This window comes from Syzygium oleosum, unplaced genomic scaffold (genome assembly GCF_021117445.2).
Source record: "Syzygium oleosum isolate NSW1041296 unplaced genomic scaffold, Sole_v2.1 Sole_v2.11, whole genome shotgun sequence".
Lineage (NCBI taxonomy): Eukaryota > Viridiplantae > Streptophyta > Magnoliopsida > Myrtales > Myrtaceae > Syzygium > Syzygium oleosum.
In genome coordinates this window covers 682,989-704,220 of record NW_026607495.1, presented here as the reverse complement: position 1 = coordinate 704,220, position 21,232 = coordinate 682,989, and the positions used below count along the sequence as shown (strand labels likewise).

Sequence of the window (21,232 nt, the reverse complement as noted above, 5' to 3'; positions counted from 1 at the left end):
AAAAAGTCCACCAAATCACGCGCAGTTTCGGATTGAAAACGAAAGGTGGGGGGGGGGGGAGGAGAGCAGGAAGACTTTGAAAAGTCTCCCCTCCCTTTTGCTTTCGAGTCCAGACTCCCCAATCTCTTTCCGTTTCTGGGCGTACCCTCATATTATTGAATTCCCCACCCCCTCCTCGATTCATCTGCTCCCGCAACACCAATTCTCGTTCTTGTTTTTTTTCTTGTTGCTGATGCTGCCAAATTTGTTTGTGATCTCTCGATCTCTCCCGGGTGTCTCCTCTGTTTTCTTCCCCTGTTAATTCTTGATAGCTTTGTCGGTGGATTGAGCCGTGCCTGGCCATGTTTTGGTTCTCTTTCGTTCGAGGCTGATCATGGGTCTCTGCAGCATTACGTGTTCGTTGCTGGCATCGATATTGGGCCGATTGTTCTGAGGTCGCTGTCCCTTTCTTGAGCTCTTTCCGGTGACGTAAAGTTCTTGTCATTTCACGACTCAATCCGTGTGACTTACGTGGCTCTTCACTATTTGTTGACTTTGATCGTTTCTTCCTGGATCACTCGCTCGTTCGTATCAAGCATTTGGGTAGAGGAAAGTTTCCCTCTTTTCTTCTTGATTCCTTCTGGGTTGTGAGGGTGCTTGCTGGTTTGGGTCCGGAAGAATTCTGGGTCCTGAGTGGAATTCGAATTCAGCATCAGCTATGAAGCTCTATGTGCGTGTGATTGAAGCTAGGAACGTGCCGGCGATGGATCTGAACGGGTTTAGTGATCCGTACGTTCGGCTTCAGCTAGGAAGGCACAGGTTTAGGACAAAGGTAGTGAAGAAGAGCTTGAACCCGAGCTGGGGAGACGAATTTAGCTTCAAGGTTGAGGATTTGAAGGATGAGCTTGTGCTCACTGTTTTGGATGAGGACAGGTACTTCAATGACGATTTCATCGGGCAACTGAAGATCCCGGTTTCACGCGTTTTCGATGCCGAAAATGGCTCTCTCGGCACTGCTTGGTATACTCTGCAACCGAAGAATAAGAAGTCCAAGAATAAGGAATGCGGTACGTATCATGGAGTTTCATTAGAATGTTTGATGTTAATTGTGGCGTATTTGAGTGGATCTGCCCCATAATTTATGGTCAGAGCTTGGCATTTTGTGCCACTTGCGAAGATACACTACCTCTATGATCATCACCTCAGACGTTAATCGAGGCACTTTTTGAACATGCTGAAGATATGTTGCTATCTTTAGGTTAGGTGAGTGAACATTATCAGGTTCATGATAGGAGTTTAAGTTGTGCGGTTCCTACCTAATGCCTAAGATTGGCTTTCACTTTGTTATGCATTTTTGAATTTGAACTTCCAACAAACTTGGTCTAGTTTGTTGACTCTATCGGTTATGCCTAAATAATTGAAACTTTGTATTTGGCTATAGATGATTAAAAAATGCATGTCAAAACTTGACTTGAATTGTTTGTGATTTTAAGTGCACAAAGCGATATAAGATGCCTAAAAATCGTAGTCTGCATTGGGAACGGTGTGGGTTCGCTAGTCAGGTCGTGAACTCCATAAAATCTTTCACCAAAATTGTTCAAGATCAGCAAATTTAACCAAATTGAGTTTGTAGGTTTGGTGACAGTGCAAGATTATTTTTTGTAGAATAAAGTAGCCATTGTAATGCTAAGACAAAATCGACCAATTCAAAGTATTGCCAATCAATGAAATCTTGTCCGGGGGCTTTGCCCTTTTTCTCATTCTACAAGTCGAATGAGATCATGATAATGGTGACTCAGTTACAATTCTTCACTAGCATCTAGATGGTGGCACGCCTGTTCTTTCATATCTTGATCATAGAACGAATGCCTCTCTCTCTGTCTCTCTCTCTAATGTAAAAAGAGTCGCAAGCTTTGCTGAATAAGTATGTCCTTGTTCGGTTTTTTCTTCAGTCTGGTCGATTGATTTAGAAACTTTGGGTTCCTGGGCATGCACTTCGCATGTCAAATTTCCAGATTATATTACACTTCAGAGGACTCATGTTACAGATTATTTCCTGTAGTGTTAGAGTGGGATGCTTTTGCTTGTCTCAATGGTAATTTTTTTTGTTCACCGTATTCTTGTTCAAGTTACCTATGAATGTGAGAGCATTTATTTTTTAAATACCATTTTAAAGTTCATGAAACCTTACGATTTAACGATCCGATTTGACGGAGTGATTTTATGGACCCTTTACTTAGAAATGTGATTTAGATAATCATGGTTGTAGAAGCTTTTGTGGGGATATTTATTGCATGTTTCACTGGATAAATTTTTTAAATTCATCTGACTATTGAGAAAAAGAATGGCGGCTCACCTCTTTGGATCCCCTCCTTTTCATTCCTGGCAGGTGAAATACAGCTAGCTATATATTTCTCAGAAAGTAGCGCGTTCTCGGAGATGAATGGCAATGAAGGAGAAGTTGTCCCTGTCTTGAAAAGGCATGCTGACTTAATGGTGGAATCGCCTGCAGGATCTCTCAGTGGCTCACCAAGAGCCTCACCCATGCGAGACGAGTTTTCGTCCTCAAAGGAAGAGAAGTCCTGTTCTCAGAAAACTTTTGCTGGTCGTCTTGCACAGATGTTCAACAAGGGTGCAGACACATCATCAGTGGCCTCAAATAGGGGCATTGACTTGCCGGAACTACCTGAAGCTTCTGGGCCTGAATCTTCTGACAGCCAAGATGACGACCAGTTTTCTTCTGGTTCCTTTGAAGAGTTGATTAAAATAATGGAGTCTCGAGAGCAAGAAGGCGAAACTCCGAGCAATTTACCGGGAGGAGTACTTTTGGACCAGCTATGCGTCATTGCACCATCTGACCTGAATACAATGCTTTTCTCTCTCGATTCCTCTTTTCCAAGATCAGTGGCTGATCTTCAAGGAACAACAGAACTGCAACTCGGGCAGTGGAAGTTCGAGAATGGTGGAGAGACCTTGAAGAGAGTCATTACTTACATTAAGGCAGCAACAAAATTGATCAAAGCCGTCAAAGCCACTGAGGAGCAAATTTACTTGAAGGCTGACGGAAAGGTATATGCTGTTTTAGCAAGTGTAAGCACTCCGGATGTCATGTACGGGAGTACCTTCAAAGTCGAGTTGCTCTATTGCATTACTCCCGGGCCTGAGCTGCCATCAGGAGAACAATCCTCACGATTGGTCATATCGTGGAGGATGAATTTTCTGCAGAGTACGATGATGAAAGGTATGATAGAAAATGGAGCTCGGCAGGGTCTCAAGGACAGTTTCGAGCAGTATGCTAGCTTACTTAATCAGACGGTTAAGCCGGTGGATTCGAAGGACATCGGGTCCAACAAGGAACAGATTTTGGCCTCTTTGCAGGCAGAGCCTCAATCAGATTGGAAGCTCGCTGTGCAATACTTTGCCAATTTTATTGTGCTATCTACTTTTGTCATGGGATTGTATGTGCTTGTTCACCTATGGCTTGCCACACCAAGCGCAATTCAAGGGCTGGAGTTTGTTGGGCTAGATCTGCCAGATTCTATTGGTGAAGTCATTGTGTGTGGTATACTGGTTCTCCAAGCTGAGCGGGTCCTGGGGTTGATTTCACACTTCATGCAGGCCAGAATGCAGAAAGGTATTATCTGAAGCTGGTTTACTCTTTTTGCCTGTAGCTTAGTGTATGCAGCACCCTCTTCCATGTAACTGTGGTCTTCTAGTTTGTGGTAAATGGGATCCTCATGTCAAGTATTTTGAATGGTGCTCTGAGATTCATATCGGTACTTTGTTAATCTTCATGTATCGCTCTATGCTAGCTTTTTGTTTGACTCTTAAAAAGACATGGTTTTGATGCTTGCTCATGTACTCTATCCATCAAGAGAACTGTAAGCTCAGAATTCCTTGCTATCAACCAACTCTCCAGAAATTGTGCGTAAATTTAGGTGAACTTTTCTGCGGCGAAATCTAAATTCCCTACTACCCTTTCAACTCTAGGTAGCGATCATGGAGTCAAAGCTCAAGGTGATGGATGGTTGCTAACCGTTGCTTTGATTGAAGGAAGTAGCGTAGCAGCTGTTGACTCGAGCAGTTCCTCTGACCCATATGTTGTCTTTACCTGTAATGGCAAGACGAGAACGAGTTCAATAAAGTTTCAGAAAACTGATCCTCTGTGGAATGGTGAATTTCTCAGAATCCCTTAACTTCATTAAATTAGCATCTTCCGTAGAGCTACTAGTTTCATCATGCATATTTGCTGGATTACAGATAATTTATCTTACTTTTTTCTCGACACCAATCTCCATTTCAATGGTCTTGCTTTGGCCCTCTGGATTGTGCAGAAATATTTGAATTTGATGCCATGGAGGATCCTCCTTCTGTGCTAGATGTGGAGGTTTTCGATTTTGATGGACCTTTTGATGAAGCTACATCTTTAGGACATGCCGAAATCAATTTCGTGAGGAACAACATATCAGACCTAGCTGATGTGTGGGTTTCTCTTCAAGGAAAGCTAGCTCAGGCATGCCAGTCTAAGCTGCACTTGAGGATCTTCTTAGACAATACAAGAGGTAGCAATGTGGCGAAAGAGTATATATCTAAGATGGAGAAAGAGGTGGGCAAGAAGGTAAGTCACTGGTTTTCCTACTTCTCTTGGGACAATCATTGTATGGTTCTTATTAGTCTCTGTATGCTATAGTCGTACTAACAGCATAATTATTGTGATAATGAATAATGCAGATAAATATAAGGTCTCCGCAAACAAATTCCGCTTTTCAGAAGCTTTTTGCTCTTCCACCTGAGGAATTTCTCATCAATGATTTCACTTGTCACTTGAAACGCAAAATGCCTCTCCAGGTGCTTGTTTAGCTTTTTATCATTCGGTGTTAATACATCCACACTGACTGTATTTTCTATACTGTCCAGTTTCAACCATTTCAATTCTGTTCAATTACATAGCCAAAAACAAAAGAATGAACAATTATTTTGAGAATGTTCATGAGGGTTTTAGGCATATTGGGGTTGGCATCTCATGTTTGAGGTTACTCTTCCACAGGGACGCCTTTTTTTGTCGGCACGGATTATTGGCTTCCACGCAAATCTGTTTGGGCAGAAGACCAAATTCTTTTTCCTCTGGGAGGACATAGAAGATATTCAAGTCTTGTCTCCTACTCTTTCGTCGATGGGTAGTCCGATCGTGGTCATGACTCTTTGGCGAGGCAAAGGTATGGAAGCAAGACATGGGGCAAAGACGCAGGATGAGGAAGGCAGGCTGAAGTTCCACTTTCAGTCTTTTGTTTCTTTCAATGTTGCACACAGGTAATCAGTGAGTTAATATTCCTTTGGAAGCTTTCTGTGCATGGTTGAAGTTGTAAACGGTTGGTGGGTCTGGTGGCGATTTCTTACCATAAATCTAGCGTGATTGTCGTTAGGTCTCTGCTTAATTGCCAAAATGGCATAGGACAATCAGAGAAGGGGCATCAAATAATTGGGCTTATGAAAAGACTAAAACATGCGTACTATGTCCAGGACAATTATGGCTCTTTGGAAGGCTAGGTCTTTGACTCCAGAGCAGAAGGTTCAACTCATCGAAGAAGAATCTGAAGCTAGAAACCTCATGACGGAAGAGAGTGGGTCCTTCTTGGGCCTTGAGGATGTTAGCTTGTCTGAAGTCTATTCTTCCGTCCTCCCTGTTCCTGTAAGATACCCATTCCCTTATCAGCTTTTCAAAAGTGCATTAGAAAATGGACTTTCAAACAGTATTCTTTTGCCTCGAGTACTTTTTATAGCATACGCCCTCGATTTACTAATTAAGATGGGCTTCTTAATCATAAAAAGAAAAAAAAATTGTCCAATAACTCCTTTGGCCATGTCAGACCAACTTCTTCATGGAAGTTTTTGGCGGTGAGGATTTGGAGCGGAAGTTTATGGAGAAGGCTGGTTGTCTTAATTATTCGTATACCCCGTGGGAGTCGGAGAAGCCGGATATATATGAGAGACAAATATATTACAGATTCGATAAGCGTATTTCCCGATATAGAGGGGAGGTCACAAGTACTCAGCAAAAATCTGCTCTTCCGGATAGAGATGGTTGGCTTGTTGAAGAGGTTATGACTCTCCATGCAGTCCCACTTGGTGACTATTTCAATGTATTGATTCTACCTCATTTTTTACTATATTTTCCCATTTTCCTTTATTTTCTTTTGAATCTGTAAATTTTCTGGCTTCCTAAGTAGTACTGTGCTTTCAGCTTCACCTTAGGTACCAGATTGAAGATGCGCCTTCACGACCTAAGGAGTGCAGCGTAAAGGTATTTTTTGGGATGGCGTGGCTGAAAAGTAGTAGGCATCAGAAGAGGATTACGAAGAACATTCTCTTGAATCTGCAAGATCGCCTGAAGGTAATGTTTGGGGTCATTGAGAAGGAATTCACCTCGAGATAGTATGGGGATCTTTGCAATATTGTGGCTTTATAACCTTTAGCTTGCCCGAGACGAGGCTGATACTCCTCTGTGAATAACCTCGTTTGCTCCGGTTCTGTTATCCAGTTAGGCTAAGTATTCAGGGTATTCCCGAGATGTGAAGGAAACAGCATTGAGGAGTATATGAAACGTGTCTCAGTGACAAATTTAGCTTGAGCATTCTTTGATTCATCCAGATGCTTGTGTAGACCATAACTTGTGATAGAAGCGGGCAGATAATGACACTCATGAGCCAGTTGAAACTCACTTTCATCTAGGATTATCCATGACGTCCAAGTGTGAGTTGGCGACCGATGGATCCATCTTAGTGAATGGCAATACCTCTGCTTAGATGTGCACTTGAAACGTAGTGTTGGCTTTGTACTCATTTGCGTGAGGAGATTGTAAACAGTAGGGAATGCGAGAAAGCAGCCTCATTTTCCTCTTTCTGTAAAAGGCGAAATATCAGAAGGAAAAGTGAACTGTATATAAAATCCGATTGTATCGTGGGAAGGTGTTATTCCTTGTAGCGATTGTTTAGTAATGCAGTTGGCTTTCACCGATGGCCGATATGAAATGCGACATTGAGTTGACATTTATTGGAGATATTTGAAACGTTTGGAATTGTAAGAGCAAAAGGATTTGCATCTCTCTTTGCATTGGAGTGAAAAACTATGTTTGAGTTCTTTGCCAATATCTGCATAGTGTGCAAAGAAAGAACAATTTCCATCTGGGACTCGTGACTTCTATTGATTTGGTAGTCACTTTCTTTCTGTCACACAAGACTTGTTACAGAGTTGAGCTCAATAATGTAAAAGGATTCATATAGTCGTCTACCGTTCAAGTAGGATTGGGCTTGCTTGGCGTTCATGTTGCCGATCTTTTGTTCAGTTTTTGCATACCACTTCAAGTCTAATTGTGGTTGTTTATACTGGTTTATGCTCTGTGGATAAGGGAATGATGAATGATAAAGGTGCATCCCGAACAATTTTTATGTACCTTTGGAACTTTTGTACTGAATGCTATAATACATTGATGGGTTAAAATAAGTATCAATTTTGGAAATGTGATTGTCTGTTGCAAATCAAGCCACCATGGCATAGATCACACACTCTGTCTGTCATTATAATTTTGCTATTTTGGCTTTGTATTACTGGTCTGTGAGATTGCTGCTAAAAGCTTTAGGCCAAGGTGTGAAAGGAGTCGCTCCTCACAAATCCCTCTAGGTCTAGGTCAATTTGCTTGCCTTTGATCAAGTGAGGGACATGAGTTTAGAAGTTGTCTAATTTCTTGATTTTGAGCATGGTGGATTCTACATATATATATGTCACATTTGTCTCGCTTTGTTTGTTATGTTTATATATGAAAAAAAAGAAAGGAAAAGTTAACACGAGATATCACTTGTAAGCAGATTTTGTCGGTACATCTTATCCATCGAATTTCATCAATTATACAATCGAGAACTGTTGTCTGTTTGATTAGATTCAATAGTCATTTCTCTCTCATGTATGTGGGTTGTGCACCAAACTAACTATTAAACTTACAAGCAAGGGTACAACATAGTTTGTTTTGGTGACCCAGGGAACCCCGCACGGCCGACAACCGGGAGGTAAACCCAGGGCGACACGTCTCCACCACACACGTGCACCGGTTAAGTCACCTGCGGCATCCGGATTCGAACACTCAACCTTTGCGAGAGGAAGAGTGCGCGCTCCAGCAGCGCCACCCGGGCGGGTGGTGGTACAACATAATTTTTTTTTTTTTTTGTAACTCGGGAACCCCGCACGGCGACAAATGGGAGTAACTCAGGGCGACACGTGCTAGCCACCACACACGTGCACGGCAAGTCACCTGCGGCGCTCGGGATTCGAACACTCAACCTTTGCGAGTGGAAGAGTGCAGTCTTTCCAGTACCTGCCACGGCGGGTGGTGTTGGTACAACATAGTTGTCGATTAAAATTTGGACGAAATTTCTTTGACCGTATATCTTGCTTTTAAAATTTTGCGATAAATGCAGTTGGATAATTGGTGGATAAATCAAATTCGTATTTTCCAATTTGTTACAATATTTCCCCCCCTTAATCACTTCATTTAACTTTGAAATCTTGTTATTTATGAAATACATCTTGTTATATATATATCCATTTGTTCTTATATGCTCCTCACAGAACATAAATTCTTTTCGGTAATATAGATCCCCTAAAACCGCTCAAACTATTATAGTATCTAAATATTGAATTATGGGTCTATTTGTTTGAAGGAAAACTGTTATTTGGGAAATTGTTTTTCGACTTTTCGGTGTTTTGATGACGGAAAACTAATCGATCTATAAAAAAACGTTTTCCATTGATTGAAAACAAGAAGTTCAAGAGTGGAGGAAAACGACTTCCCTTTCTAGCAAGAAATAATTCACTTTTCCAAAACCATAAAACAAATGAAAGCTAACTACTTTTCTTGAACATGATTTCTATGCAAATTATTTTTCCTTATCATGAAATTTTCAGTAAAACAAACGCAACCATGTATCTTTTTTTTACCAGTGAAAAGAGTAAGATGGCTATTAGTATCGGTGACCTTCTGGGCATTATCATAGGACACTCGCGATAAGTACTGCTCGCTTTGTGGTGCTAGTGGGAGTAAAGTTGAGATTATCTCGCGTTGTGGCATGGTCGAACTCACGGCGTGTACGAACCAAGGCTTCTCGATGCCCAAGAGGTACCGAGGATTCGAACCCAGCGACCATGGAGCTCAAATCACTCACGAGCAAACCTTATGTTATCGGACTAATCACCACGATGGTTAAATTAATGTCTTTATATAAGTTAACTGTTTTAGTACCCAAGAAATTCAAAATTTTTACTCTACTTCTGCTACATCACAAACATATATTTATAACTCAGAGATGAGTTTACAATATTCCAATTTATGATTTACAAAACTGAATATTGTAATTGGGGTACTCCTTGGATCCTTGGCGATCTTAGGTTTCCTCACCAAAGAACAGGTGCCGAAGTTCCGATTGTGGCCGCCCCTCCTGTCCAAGTTGTACATACTTGCCGAGTTAACATGACTGTATTCTTTGTTTTAATATGTCGGTGCCTGCACGCCCAATACCCTAATTTCTCCTTGAATTTTTTCTTCCCCGGGAGGAGAGAATATCCTCCATATGTTTAACGTCCGAGGGATGCCGAGGTCCGCACGAGGCCTCACGAAGCAGTTTAACCTCTTAATTTTTCAAATTATGATTTGCAAAACCGAATAAATATTATAATTATGGGATAATTCCGAAAATTGAATAAACGTCACGTTCCACTGTGCATTCGCTTTGCCTTGCAGAATCGGCAGACGCCCAATGAACGCATTCCGCCGTTCCCTTGCCAACGGAGACGCCACTGTCGAGCTCGGGCGCACTCGAGGAAACCCTAAGGTGAGTGTGGGTCCTCTGCTTCAATCGTCTTCCTTCTCGAGCACTTGTCGCGTAGGTTGTCGTTTCGCCCTTTGCCCGAATGGGGATCCGCTTAAACTGGATTAATTTGTCGGTTCTTGGAGACCCGCCTCCATTTACTTGACTGGGTACGGTGTTCAGTGTCTGTGGAGCAGTTGCCGTGAATATGGCAGCTGAATTAGTTAATGGGTCTGCCGCGCTTGTTGATTTGAGTGTGTGAATCGTGAGAAATTTCAAGAAAAAGGGTGAAGAATTTGATGGGTTGAATGATGGAGGAATTGTTGCTGTCTTTTGAGTTGAAGTACTGGGTACGGTGTTCAGTGTCTGTGGAGCAGTTGCCGTGAATATGGCAGCTGAATTAGTTAACGGGTCTGCCTGCGCTTGTTGATTTGAGTGTGTGAATCGTGAGAAATTTCAGGAAAGAGGGTGAAGAATTTGATGGGTTGAATGATGGAGGAACTGTTGCTGTCTTTTGAGTCGAAGTTAGGTTCTATGTGTTGTTAAATGGTTGATTTTTGGAAAATTCGTAACGTGTCGGCTCGTTATTGTGATTCTTGGGGGTAAAATAAGAGCTCCTTGCTTCTAATTCTTCTGTGTGTTGCTTTTCTGATTGTTGTTTTGCAGCTGAATAAGGCTTTTGCAGAGCATTCCCTTGTGTTCACGTGAAGCGTAGGGGTTTTGAGGAGAGTGGGTGTGTAGATTTAACCTGGGTGCTTTGCTAGGTGAGATTAGGATTTGATAGGGTGCAGTTGTGCAATTTGGTGCATCTTATGTGATTTAAGTTCGTGCTGAACGCGAGTTAATCGTATGAAGTGAATAATGTATGGGAGATCGGGTCTGGATCGATTTAAGAAAGCTCAGTCCTTGGAACCGTTTTCGGTCACTTCTAATTCTGCTGCCAGTACCACTAACCATTCCAGCTCAAGAGTGCCTAATCATACTCCTGTGCAATACACACAATCTCAAGCCTATAACAAGCCAAACCAGCTTCAGAACCAGGCCCATGTCTCTCAAAGAGTTGTTGCACCGGAGGCTGCGCCATTGGTGGGCCAGCCTCAGCAGGTGACTCAGGTAGGAGGGGGTCAGTCAACTTGGCAGCCCCCTGATTGGGCAATCGAGCCACGACCGGGCGTATACTATCTCGAGGTTTTGAAGGATGGCGAGGTTCTTGATAGGATTAATTTGGACAAGCGGAGGCACATCTTTGGGAGGCAGTTTCAGACTTGTGATTTTGTGCTTGACCACCAGTCTGTTTCCCGCCAGCATGCTGCAGTTGTTCCTCACAAAAATGGAAGGTAGATTTCTTAATCTCACTGGAGGTACAACCTTGCAGCTGTATGGTAGTTTCTCTGTCACTTTAAACGTGGTTCTATGATGAGAGTATTGTATTGATAATATGGTAGAATGATTGCTGTACACTAAGTCATGTGAACACGGTGGTGACAAATGGTGGCAATCTTTTGTCACCCTTGCATGCCCTTTTTGTAGTTTGTTTTCTTTTGATGCATAAATCTGACAATTTCTGATATTTGCACACTGCACAAGAATGCAGGGGATAAGATATAAGTAGTTTGATTTTCTTTTGTTGATTGGAAATTAAATCTATAGAAGTTCTACTTGAAGGAAAACTTATATTTAAGGGGCTTGTCTACTAAAAAGTTTGAAATTTCCTACCTATGCTTTGCTGTGGAAACTGGTAATGGAAAATTAGCCTTGCGAAATGATGTGAAATGGCTGGGCTTGCATTCAGAAAAGAAGGGCTTGGTAATTCCTGTTTCCAACATTTGCACAGTTGACATCAACCAATGCACTTGAAGGAGAGTACAAATACAGTGTGAAGAACACTAAAAACTGTATGTAGAAGGAAGTGCTTGAAGATTACATGTAAAAGAGGGATAAAGATCTGGATACAGTGATATGTGCTTAGTTCATATTGGTTTGAAATGCAGAGTTGGGGCTTGGCTCTTTTTATATCAATTCATTCACTTGAAGTGTTAGCAATTCAAGGTTTACCTCCAAATTTTGACCAGTCTGCCTTCACCATCTCGGTAATCCTTTGTGATTTCATATGACCTGATGGCTGACCTCATTTTGCTAAAGCCATGTCTTTTTTACATATCTCTGGAAAGAAACAGAAATTGCAGATGGCTGCTTCTTGATTTTATCAACTTTGAACCATGAGGATTGAAATTCTTGTTCTGTTTGACAGCGTATATGTAATTGATCTGGGATCTGCACATGGAACGTTCGTTGCGAATGAGCGGTTGACCAAAGATACCCCTGTTGAGCTTGAAGTGGGGCAGTCTTTGAGGTTCGCTGCATCAACAAGGAGCTACATTTTAAGAAAGAACAATGCAGCTCTCTTCCCTCCAACTCCACTACCCACAGAGATAAATTTACCACCTCCTCCTGATCCTTCAGATGAAGAAGCTGTTGTGGCTTATAACACCCTAATAAATCGTTATGGTCTTGGTAAGGCGAACAGGGCATCTCAATCCAGTGGCTCCAGATTATCATCAGATGGAAAGGACAGAGATCAATCGGAGAGAGCTGTTAAGAAAGCTAGGAATATGCGAGTGGCATTTAGGGATCAAGCTGGAGGAGAGCTGGTCGAAGTAGTTGGGATATCCGATGGTGTTGATGTGGAAACTGAACCTGGTCCAATTGGTGTCAAAGAAGGAAGTCTTGTGGGGAAGTATGAATCCCTTGTACAGACAGTCATAATTCCAAAGGGAAAGGAACAGTCTTCCACGAAAGAAGACAATGCCCAGAAAGGTGTGACTGACAGACTTAAACAAGCCTTGGACAAGGTGAGAAAGCCTCAGAAGGTTGGGATGTATGATGACCTCTATGGTGAAACTTTTTTGGGTAAAGTGGGATCTTCTTGGGCAAACTCTTCCTTGAGTAGTAGTGTCCCTGCTTCCACAACCAAGGATCACCAGGAAAAGCCTGTCAGTGAATCATCCAATTCGAGCCTTGTAGATGGCGATAATGACGAGGATTTATTTGGTGACTAATTATTCTAAGCCATCTCGGGGAAATTAATCTGGCGCTTATAGAAATCCCAGAGAAGCTGTGCATGGAGGCTGGTATAAGTTCTTGTGCATCAGATGCTTCATCATGGAAAAAATGCATGTCTGACTTGATGGGGTATTTCTTTTCCGGTATGGGACAGGGATTTTGTTGTACTTTATAGTGACGCATTGTGTTTTCTGAACCTCCTAGCCCATTGAGATGTCGAGAAGTGTGCGTCAAACTATGTCGCCAAGGGGTAAATTTTTTCAGTGGTAATATATATTGACAACCTCTTCCTATAGATCATACTTCTAGGACATGTTGAACTGACAGCTACAAGCATTCGTTTCCTTTACCTTCTTTTTAACCGCCAAGTTTCATGTTTTTCTCATTCATGACTTTGCGGATCAAACGTGTGATATAAAGATGATGGAGATGCTTGTTGCGCCAATTTCTTTCCTTCTTTCAATACTATGGAAAACTTATTTGGGCATGCCAGTTTTCATCGTGAAATTATAAATCCTGATCTGATCGAAAGGGAGTGCTGGTGTTGCATCAATGAGAGCATAGACTCTTTCGGTCACAGAATTTGAACCTCAGAGCAAGGATGTCTGTCTAGGATGAGCTCCGAATGACATGATAAATTTCATGGATAGTATTGTGAGAGTGACATTGCTGAAACCGTGAGTGGAGCCAAGAGTACTCGAGGGAAGCTAATATGCTAATGGTAACATTCCCTGGAGGAGCTGCTGCTAGAGGCGATGATTCAGGAGTGAACTTTTTGCGGGACAGAGTCATAGTGGCAAGTGAACTCCATTTTGCATTTTTCATCAAACGCCATTGTAGGGGACTTGGGGGGAAAAACTTTCTTGACTGAAGGTGGGTGCCCATAAGAGTGGAATCATGCCTAATTCAGTGACTAATACAAGCATGACAATCATGAAAGCTCAGACCTTGTTTAAAGCGATCATCTTGATTGTCTGGAAAGGGACGTGGCTTTTGTACCTTCTGGAACAAAGTTGAAGGGACGTGATTATTAGTCACTCTTTTCCTGATGATTTGTCATGCATGATTTATCTTATCCATAAGAATGCAGACCACGGAAGTTTCAATCAGAACACAAATCAATCCGGTTCTGAGGGCAGCGACCCTTTTGTCGTGGAAGCTATATCAGAGACTGATTATCGACACAGCTCAACAACGAGAATGGTTCCTTTTCGACTTCGAGAAACTCGAATGGCATGGCTTGTCTGATTAGATTGGGGAGAGGAAGTCAGCATGATCTCAATACTATAATTTTGAACCTCAGAATGATTGAACGAACTCACTTTTAAGTTATTTTAGGACGGTTTGGAGTGATTCTTACTCTTCCTTTCATGTTTAATTTGAATTTTACATAATTCATGTACTTTGATTTTTTTTAAATCCGAAACTCCCGCGATTTTTTTTTCAGAATAATTAATCGTTGAAACATATATTCACAGTATAATTTTGGCATAATTTTTATTTCTTGATTGAAAAGATAATTTTTTTTTATAAATATGCCCCTTCGATGGAAGTCTTGTTTGATGTACACGAACCGAATGGTTTCCATGTACTTGTGAGGATTAAACCACGAACTATCTTTCATTCCGTGTCTCTTCTAATGATCAGATGATTCACCTCGTTGTTTGCTATCATCAAAGAGCAAAGGCCTGATTAGATTTGATCACTAGGCTCCTTTAAACATACCTCTGCAGATAATGAGAAAACAAAATCAGTCAGATACAACATTACTGAAGTTGTGCAAATCTTAGCCATCAGAAGGCAAGAGCAGAAATTACAACATGAAATCCTACAATCCTCTCTCTCTTTGCCCCCCCTGCTAAAACAAAAATCTACTGTTCTCACAAGTTAAAGGCTGGATCCTGCAATTGGGTTCTAATCTGTAAAACTTTTGCACCTGTAATTCATCAAAATTGAGGATTTCCCCACTGAAAAAAGCTGCAATTTGGTGCAATAAATGGCAACAACCAATCATCACCTGCCCTGGTCCTAAAACTAAAACTAGTTTTCCTGAGACGGTCGCGTGCACAGAAAACACTCTGTCAAATCCCCCTCCACTGCGTTTCTCTCTCCATTTCCTGACCCTCCATCCCCCCATTGAAATCTGTTCTCTCTGTGTGTTCATAGAAAAGAAGCAAATCCCTCCAAAGTTCCCCTGTTTTTTTCTCTCATTTTTGTTCCTTTTTTTCCTGCCTCCAGGTCTGTGGCAAATTCGTACTTTGCATAATCTCCTTTAAAATAATGCTCTGTCGATTTACTTCAATAATTTATTCAGTCGCAATCATCGGATAGACGTGCTGCGACCCCAAGAAGAGAACAGAGGAAAAAAAGAAAAGAAAAACATAAAGCCAACCCCATCTCCAGGAACAGTATCAGTCACAGACAATGTCCCCAAATCTCCACTGTTCGCCTCCGCCTTCGCCTTCTCTCCTCTTGTTGATTTTCTGAAAAGGTGAGACGAAGAATTCTTCCCCTTTTCTTCCTGGTTCAGGAGGATTGATTTTGTCGAGAGCCCTAGATGTTTGCGTTCGTGGGTCGATTTTTAAATGCCGTTTCGATCGACGTTCGTTGCCCCTGGTTGCTCGCCTTGCGGGCAGCTTTGCATTTCCTACCTCGCGATTCTGGGCAGGTGTTAGTTTGGTAGTTTGGCGTCTTCTGCGACACCCCATCGAACGTTTTCGACGTGTCTATTCTCAGAATCGATGAATTTCGTTCTGGGTATCGTTTTTATGTAATGGGTATGTTGTGGCGATGCGAGCTTAATTTGCAATTTGCGTCATTTATGTGCATATACCATGAAGGCGCCTGACATTTTTATGTCAGCAATATTGATCGAGGGTTGTAGTGAACCATTTGGCTGCTAATATGTCGTGGAAAAGATTTTACTTAGGAGCCTGCGAAGCTGATTCCTGGCGGATATCGTAAGCTTCGGGATTCGTTTATTTAGGTTGAGCTTTGATGATAGGGTCTCTTTTTGGATGCCTATGCCGTAGCATACCGTTATTTATCGATGCATATTGAGGGTTTAGTGTTTTTGCTTATGTTTTCTTTGCTTGATTCTGTCTACTTATTCCCGTGTTGGCACATACACTCTTATATTCTATGCATGAACAATATGTCTTCTCTGCTCGGAAGATAACCTTTGGAAAGTTCATCTTGAAGGGTTTCTATTGTTATGCATGTGTTGTCTCTGGAATTCATGGAAGGTGTATTTTCATTACGAATACATGTAATGTGTTGAAATAACAAAGTACTGATTGGTATTTCGGAATAAGTAACGTTTTTTGTCCAGGTGATTGGATATTCTATGCTGAAGTCTATATTTAACCATCTTTTACATTCATGAGCAGTCTGGGGTAGCTGGACATGTTGATTCTATCAATGGTGATTTCTCTTTTCGCAGGTATGGGGTGGTTTGATGACTGTACAAGATCATGGTGCAGTGCCTAGACGGAATCAAGCATTTTTGTGCCGCTGTTGCAAGTTGTTGTGATGCAGAAAAGCGACCTCGAGGTCTGGAAAACCCAGAAGCTCTGGCAAGGGAGACAGTCTGTATGTCCTTTGACTTCGAAAGCTAATAGATCACAGAATCACTTTTCCTTATGTTTATAATGCCCTTCCTAGCCGGTCTTAATCCTTATTGATTAATGATTCTTTAGCTTTGTTCAGCAAATTCCATAATCTAGATTGAATCAAATAACAGTGCAAGTCGGGCAGTGCATAGATTGTGTTACAACGAAGTAGCTAATGGTTGTTCCCCCTGAAGGGTTTATGTTTCCTTTCAAGTTTTCCTTCTGTATACCCCGATGATTGCCTCTGGAAGCTCTGTTTGTTGTAATTGCCTCATTCAAGTTGTAAGTGTTTGATTTTAGTCTGTATCGTTCATTAGACTTCTCTCAACGTAGGCCACTGATAACGTCATGAGAAGTCCACTAGACCTTATGGTTTAGAGGAAGGAGAAGTTGTTACAAGGTTTCCATAGTTGAACTTGCGGAAAGACCGTTGCCTATTTTTCTCAAAAGCTAATTATTGAGCCAGTTCTTTGATTTTGTATTCATTTGCTTTTGCCATTGGCACTGTGCTCTTGACAAAGTTACCTCTCTGTCTCTCTCTTATCCCATGTTTCTGTGTGCCTTTTGTACTTGGCTGGGTTCTTGTCTGTTCATTTGAAATGAGATGCATTTAGCATGTTATTAGTGAAAGATTATGGAAGCAGTGTCCCGAATGTTCTGAAATTGAAGATGCATGTATGACTCATTTATCATCCATGATTTATCGATCTACTTTTATATATGCTGCAATTTGTAGAGGATTATGCTAATCCCTCCTTTGAATCAATGTAATTACAGCTTAAATAAGATTGAGCCACATCCTAGAAATTTTTTTCTTCTTGTACTCCGTCTCTCTGTCTCTCCATCTCTCCGTCTGTCTCTGTCTCTGTCTCTCTCTGTATATATATCTGTGTGTGTTTGTGTATCTTTCACCTAGAAGATAAATACTGATAAATCAAATGGTTACTCTCCTGTTTCAAATGCTCGCCTCATTACCAAATCAACTGCTGAATATAAAATCTTTTTGTTGATCCTGGAAATGAGTTCTCCTTTCATTCTCAATTTCAGTTAGCGTGAGTGAAATAGAAGCATTATATGAACTTTTCAAGAAGATCAGCAGTGCTGTAGTTGATGACGGGCTGATCAACAAGGTAATGATGCATCTATTTCTGACCTGTTTCAGAAAGACTCCAATCATGTCCAGTTTTTTGTTGCTTTAACCTTATAATGGGCGACTTTAGGGGGGAAGTGTCATTTTATTCCAAATTATATCAACATTTTAATGTGAGCTTCTTTGCTTGTAGTTTGATGCTCTCTAATTTCTGCTTTTGTATTGTTCTGCAGGAGGAATTTCAATTAGCACTCTTTAAGACAAATAAAAAGGAGAGCCTGTTTGCAGATAGGGTAACTTTATTTACTTAATCTTCTCTTGATTTAATTTCCTGCTTCCCTTGGTTTTCCTCATCCTTCTTCGCAAGGGCATCATGTTGTTTGAACATTCTTGGATGTATATTTTAAACTGCGACAGAGGAAAAACATCTTGCACAGTAAGCCAGATGCAAACGTATGACCTATGTGTAATTTCAAGGCTTAAGGTGCGACTTGGTGGCATAGCTCTTCTTCCTTTGTGAACTTTTTCCTTGTTATTGGCATTTGCCCAGTGCATTCAGCATTGCTTTCCAGCACCTTCTCCCTCTTGCTGAAGAGTACCATCTGTCTCTTATTTCTGCATTCTTTTGAGACTCCCTTGTAGATGGGATTGATCTGACAAAGGACTAATTGGTAGTCAACCTAATTTGGTATTTTGGAAAACAAATGAAGTTTCACTTGGTTTTTCTATTGAATTGCCCTATATTTTGATTAAGTTCATTTCATTCAGAGGCTGTTTGAAGTTTTAATGTTACTGATTATTGTCTTTTCTTGAAAGATGCAGGTGTTTGACTTGTTCGACACTAAACACAATGGAATGCTAGATTTTGAAGAATTTGCTAGAGCTCTATCTGTCTTTCACCCCAATGCACCGATTGAAGATAAGATTGAATGTAAGTGCTGCTCTTTTGTGGTAAGAGAAGGAGGGAAACTGAAAAGTTTATGATGGTCTTCCGAAGTAAATCTTTAGTAAGGAATAGAAACTTTTATGTAGTAACATCTCCTTATCGTTTTTTTTTTCCAGATAGATTTGCTTTTACATTTTCTGAACTAAAAGGCTTGCGATAAGTTGAAAGTCTACTCAACCTTCAGCTGAATATTATGTTATACTTGTTGAATATTGATAAACTAATTGCATGTCTTGCTGCAAATGTTGGGTTTATATAGAGTCTCTCCTTCTATGACATTCTGGTATATCCATTTGATGAAATTTTCGCCAACCAGCAAGGTCTCTAACTTATGCTCAAATTTCCTTTTACAGTTTCCTTCCAACTTTATGACCTCAAACAACAAGGTTTTATAGAGAGGCAGGAGGTGAATATTCTCTGTTTGAAAGATGAACAACTGATACAACATCTGTTCTTTCTATTTTTTTAAGTTCTGAATCTGCTTTATTGATCATGTACATTCATTGATTTGTGTATTGCTCTATAAGCTCTATATGTGTTTACTCGATGATCAATGCAAGTTTTGTGCTATCATTTGCCTATGACCAAACCATTTCTAGACCAGCTGTTTCTCTCCTTGTCCTTTTGGTTGCTCGTCGGCCTCTCTTATCTGCCCTGTACTTTGACTGTGATGACTAGTGAGTTCATGACTTCATACTACTTGGCATGTTTCTGTGTATTTGTTTACCTATAGGTTTGAGAGACTTAAGCATTGTTGTTGCTTGGCCGTTGAATTCTTTATCCATTTGCTCATGTTTAATTACCTGATGTGCCTCTTAGACGAATCATAACAAATGCAGTTTCAGTTTGCTTATGTGCTGACCTTTACTAATATTTGTGTAGCATTGTCAGCTTGAAGAGTACCGTGACTAATAATTTTCCTATCAATAGGTAAAGCAAATGGTAGTTGCTACCCTTGCTGAATCTGGTATGAATCTCTCGGATGATGTCATAGAGAGTATCATTGACAAGGTGCTTCCTTGACCAAATGACTGAAACATGTAGTTCTTCAAGTGATATTAACTGCCACTAAATGAATACTTTGCTTATTAAACTCAGACTTTTGAGGAAGCCGATACTAAACATGATGGCAAGATTGACAAGGAAGAATGGCGGAGCCTTGTTTTGAGACATCCATCCCTTTTGAAAAACATGACACTCCAATATCTAAAGTAAGTTTCCACTATATAAATTATTTAATTTTCAAGTTAATGATGCTAAAACTTTCTTCTGAAACTGTATCAGCTTGACATTATCACATGGAACATTTGCTTTGCATAGATATGTCATGGAGTTCTTTGGAAGTTTAATTAAGCTCATGATTTAATAGTAAGAATTCGATTGTCAATTATCTGAAAGAAAATAATCTAGGATGACCCTCATGCATTCCACTGACTCCTATGGCAAGCTTCTGCTGGTTGGATATAGTAAATAAGTGAAGCTTGCCGCTATAGTAACGTGACCCTCTATTGACCACCGAGGTAGCTTCTCAAGGCTAAGAAATTTTATGGCCGATACAAGTTTGATTATTATTAATGAGCAAATGAGCTGTGAAGACACATGTAGATTGGTCTTCCATTGTCGGAATTCACTGTCCTTGAGTCTTGATGGATCCTGTGCAATCTCATTGGGACCCAAGTGGGGTGCAAAATTGGTTCGGCTTGTGAAAATATGATGCCAATCTTCTCTATTATTCGTGCAAGAATCAGTATTTAAGATTGGGTATTAATGTTATGTTTTTAATATTGGGCAGAGACATCACAACTACATTCCCAAGTTTTGTGTTTCACTCCCAAGTTGATGATACCTGAGTTTTGGATCTGCATCGAGTTGAGGATCGTGCCAAGAAATTCTTTCTTTCTTTATGATTATTGTTTCTTATTCAACTCCTTTCTTAAGCGACAACGACCTTTTCTCTGTAAAGGTGACTATTTGGTAGTGTTGGAATGTGAGATGGATTCTTAAGATTGTATTTAGGAGATTCATTTCGTGAGCTTGAATCAGTGGTTGCAGAATCTTGCGTCTATCGTGCTGTCAGTCCGTTCACAAAATTGATTTACAAAGTGACATGCTCCTATTATCGGGTGTAGTATAGGCTCCATTTGTTAAATGCGCAAATGCACGGTCACGTCATATTATGGACCCATCTTATAAATCGAAAGACAAGTCGTTATTGTTCGTTTTATGCTTTGGTTTTCTTCGGAGATTGTTCATTTTATTCTGTTCTCTGCGAAACTCTGAAGTTCGAATGCTCGTGTTTTGTTAGTCTAGTGCCAAGCACTTGGTAGCATCGGATATTAGCTCAAGAAAATGTTAGATCGTCTCAACAACGTTAGGATGGTATTCTCGGTCTACCTTGATAAACATTTTCTGACAATGTCCCATTTTCGTGTAATAAATGGACCCTGTAAGTTGTAACTACGAATCGTGCTAAGGTTTACCATCAAATCTTCCAAAAACAATCAGCAAAGACTACAAGTTCTCGAATAGGATGGTTGAGAACTTTGCCTCCTACGTCTATGTCAATGAAAGTTATGGCTCTTGTACGGGTCTACGTCAATGAAAGTTATGGCTCCTGTATGGACCTCTTGTACGGGTCTACGTCAATGAAAGTTATGGCTCTTGTATGGACCTTTTTACGAGAGAGAGA

The 21,232-nt window shown here is 40.8% G+C and overlaps 3 protein-coding genes across 6 annotated transcripts; all 3 read left to right on the top strand.

Moving 5' to 3' along the window:
* Positions 1-262: 262 nt before the first annotated feature.
* Positions 263-7,495, top strand: LOC115691476 (C2 and GRAM domain-containing protein At1g03370). Of its 3 annotated transcripts, XM_056315816.1 has the most exons (10): positions 955-1,046; positions 1,932-2,074; positions 2,369-3,613; positions 3,970-4,152; positions 4,314-4,597; positions 4,711-4,827; positions 5,027-5,289; positions 5,500-5,668; positions 5,847-6,119; positions 6,221-7,495. In XM_056315816.1, exons 2-10 carry the CDS (start codon positions 1,969-1,971, stop codon positions 6,410-6,412), a joined length of 2,832 nt encoding a protein of 943 aa, XP_056171791.1. In that variant the 5' UTR covers positions 955-1,046; positions 1,932-1,968; the 3' UTR covers positions 6,413-7,495. The 3 variants fall into 3 exon arrangements, with proteins under 3 accessions (XP_030473970.2, XP_056171792.1, XP_056171791.1); XM_030618110.2 differs by lacking the exon at positions 1,932-2,074 and having other exon boundaries at positions 263-1,046; XM_056315817.1 differs by lacking the exons at positions 1,932-2,074; positions 5,500-5,668; positions 5,847-6,119; positions 6,221-7,495 and having other exon boundaries at positions 263-1,046; positions 5,027-5,293.
* A 2,216-nt stretch (positions 7,496-9,711) lies between these two features.
* LOC115691479 (protein phosphatase 1 regulatory inhibitor subunit PPP1R8 homolog) lies at positions 9,712-13,198 on the top strand. The gene is made up of 3 exons (XM_030618113.2): positions 9,712-9,857; positions 10,500-11,170; positions 12,085-13,198. The coding sequence occupies exons 2-3, from the start codon at positions 10,695-10,697 to the stop codon at positions 12,890-12,892; spliced, it is 1,284 nt and encodes a 427-aa protein (XP_030473973.1). The 5' UTR covers positions 9,712-9,857; positions 10,500-10,694; the 3' UTR covers positions 12,893-13,198.
* A 1,862-nt stretch (positions 13,199-15,060) lies between these two features.
* LOC115691480 (calcineurin B-like protein 3) lies at positions 15,061-20,606 on the top strand. Of its 2 annotated transcripts, none has more exons than XM_030618115.2 (9): positions 15,061-15,387; positions 16,339-16,487; positions 17,555-17,637; positions 17,831-17,890; positions 18,414-18,528; positions 18,897-18,949; positions 19,474-19,554; positions 19,642-19,754; positions 20,336-20,606. In XM_030618115.2, exons 2-9 carry the CDS (start codon positions 16,370-16,372, stop codon positions 20,391-20,393), a joined length of 681 nt encoding a protein of 226 aa, XP_030473975.1. In that variant the 5' UTR covers positions 15,061-15,387; positions 16,339-16,369; the 3' UTR covers positions 20,394-20,606. The 2 variants fall into 2 exon arrangements, with proteins under 2 accessions (XP_030473975.1, XP_030473977.1); XM_030618117.2 differs by having other exon boundaries at positions 15,069-15,387; positions 18,420-18,528.
* The last annotated feature ends 626 nt before the right edge of the window (positions 20,607-21,232 follow it).

Bases quoted from the DNA above. Each gene is read 5' to 3' on its own strand.
- LOC115691476 (XM_030618110.2), top strand. From the start codon at position 698: ATGAAGCTCTATGTGCGTGTGATTGAAGCTAGGAACGTGCCGGCGATG. The intron at 3,614-3,969 runs GTATTATCTGAA...TTTCAACTCTAG, and splicing joins GCAGGCCAGAATGCAGAAAG to GTAGCGATCATGGAGTCAAA. The intron at 4,598-4,710 runs GTAAGTCACTGG...TGAATAATGCAG, and splicing joins AGAAAGAGGTGGGCAAGAAG to ATAAATATAAGGTCTCCGCA.
- LOC115691479 (XM_030618113.2), top strand. From the start codon at position 10,695: ATGTATGGGAGATCGGGTCTGGATCGATTTAAGAAAGCTCAGTCCTTG. The intron at 11,171-12,084 runs GTAGATTTCTTA...TCTGTTTGACAG, and splicing joins GTTCCTCACAAAAATGGAAG to CGTATATGTAATTGATCTGG.
- LOC115691480 (XM_030618115.2), top strand. From the start codon at position 16,370: ATGGTGCAGTGCCTAGACGGAATCAAGCATTTTTGTGCCGCTGTTGCA. The intron at 17,891-18,413 runs GTAACTTTATTT...TTTTCTTGAAAG, and splicing joins AGAGCCTGTTTGCAGATAGG to ATGCAGGTGTTTGACTTGTT. The intron at 19,755-20,335 runs GTAAGTTTCCAC...AATATTGGGCAG, and splicing joins ATGACACTCCAATATCTAAA to AGACATCACAACTACATTCC.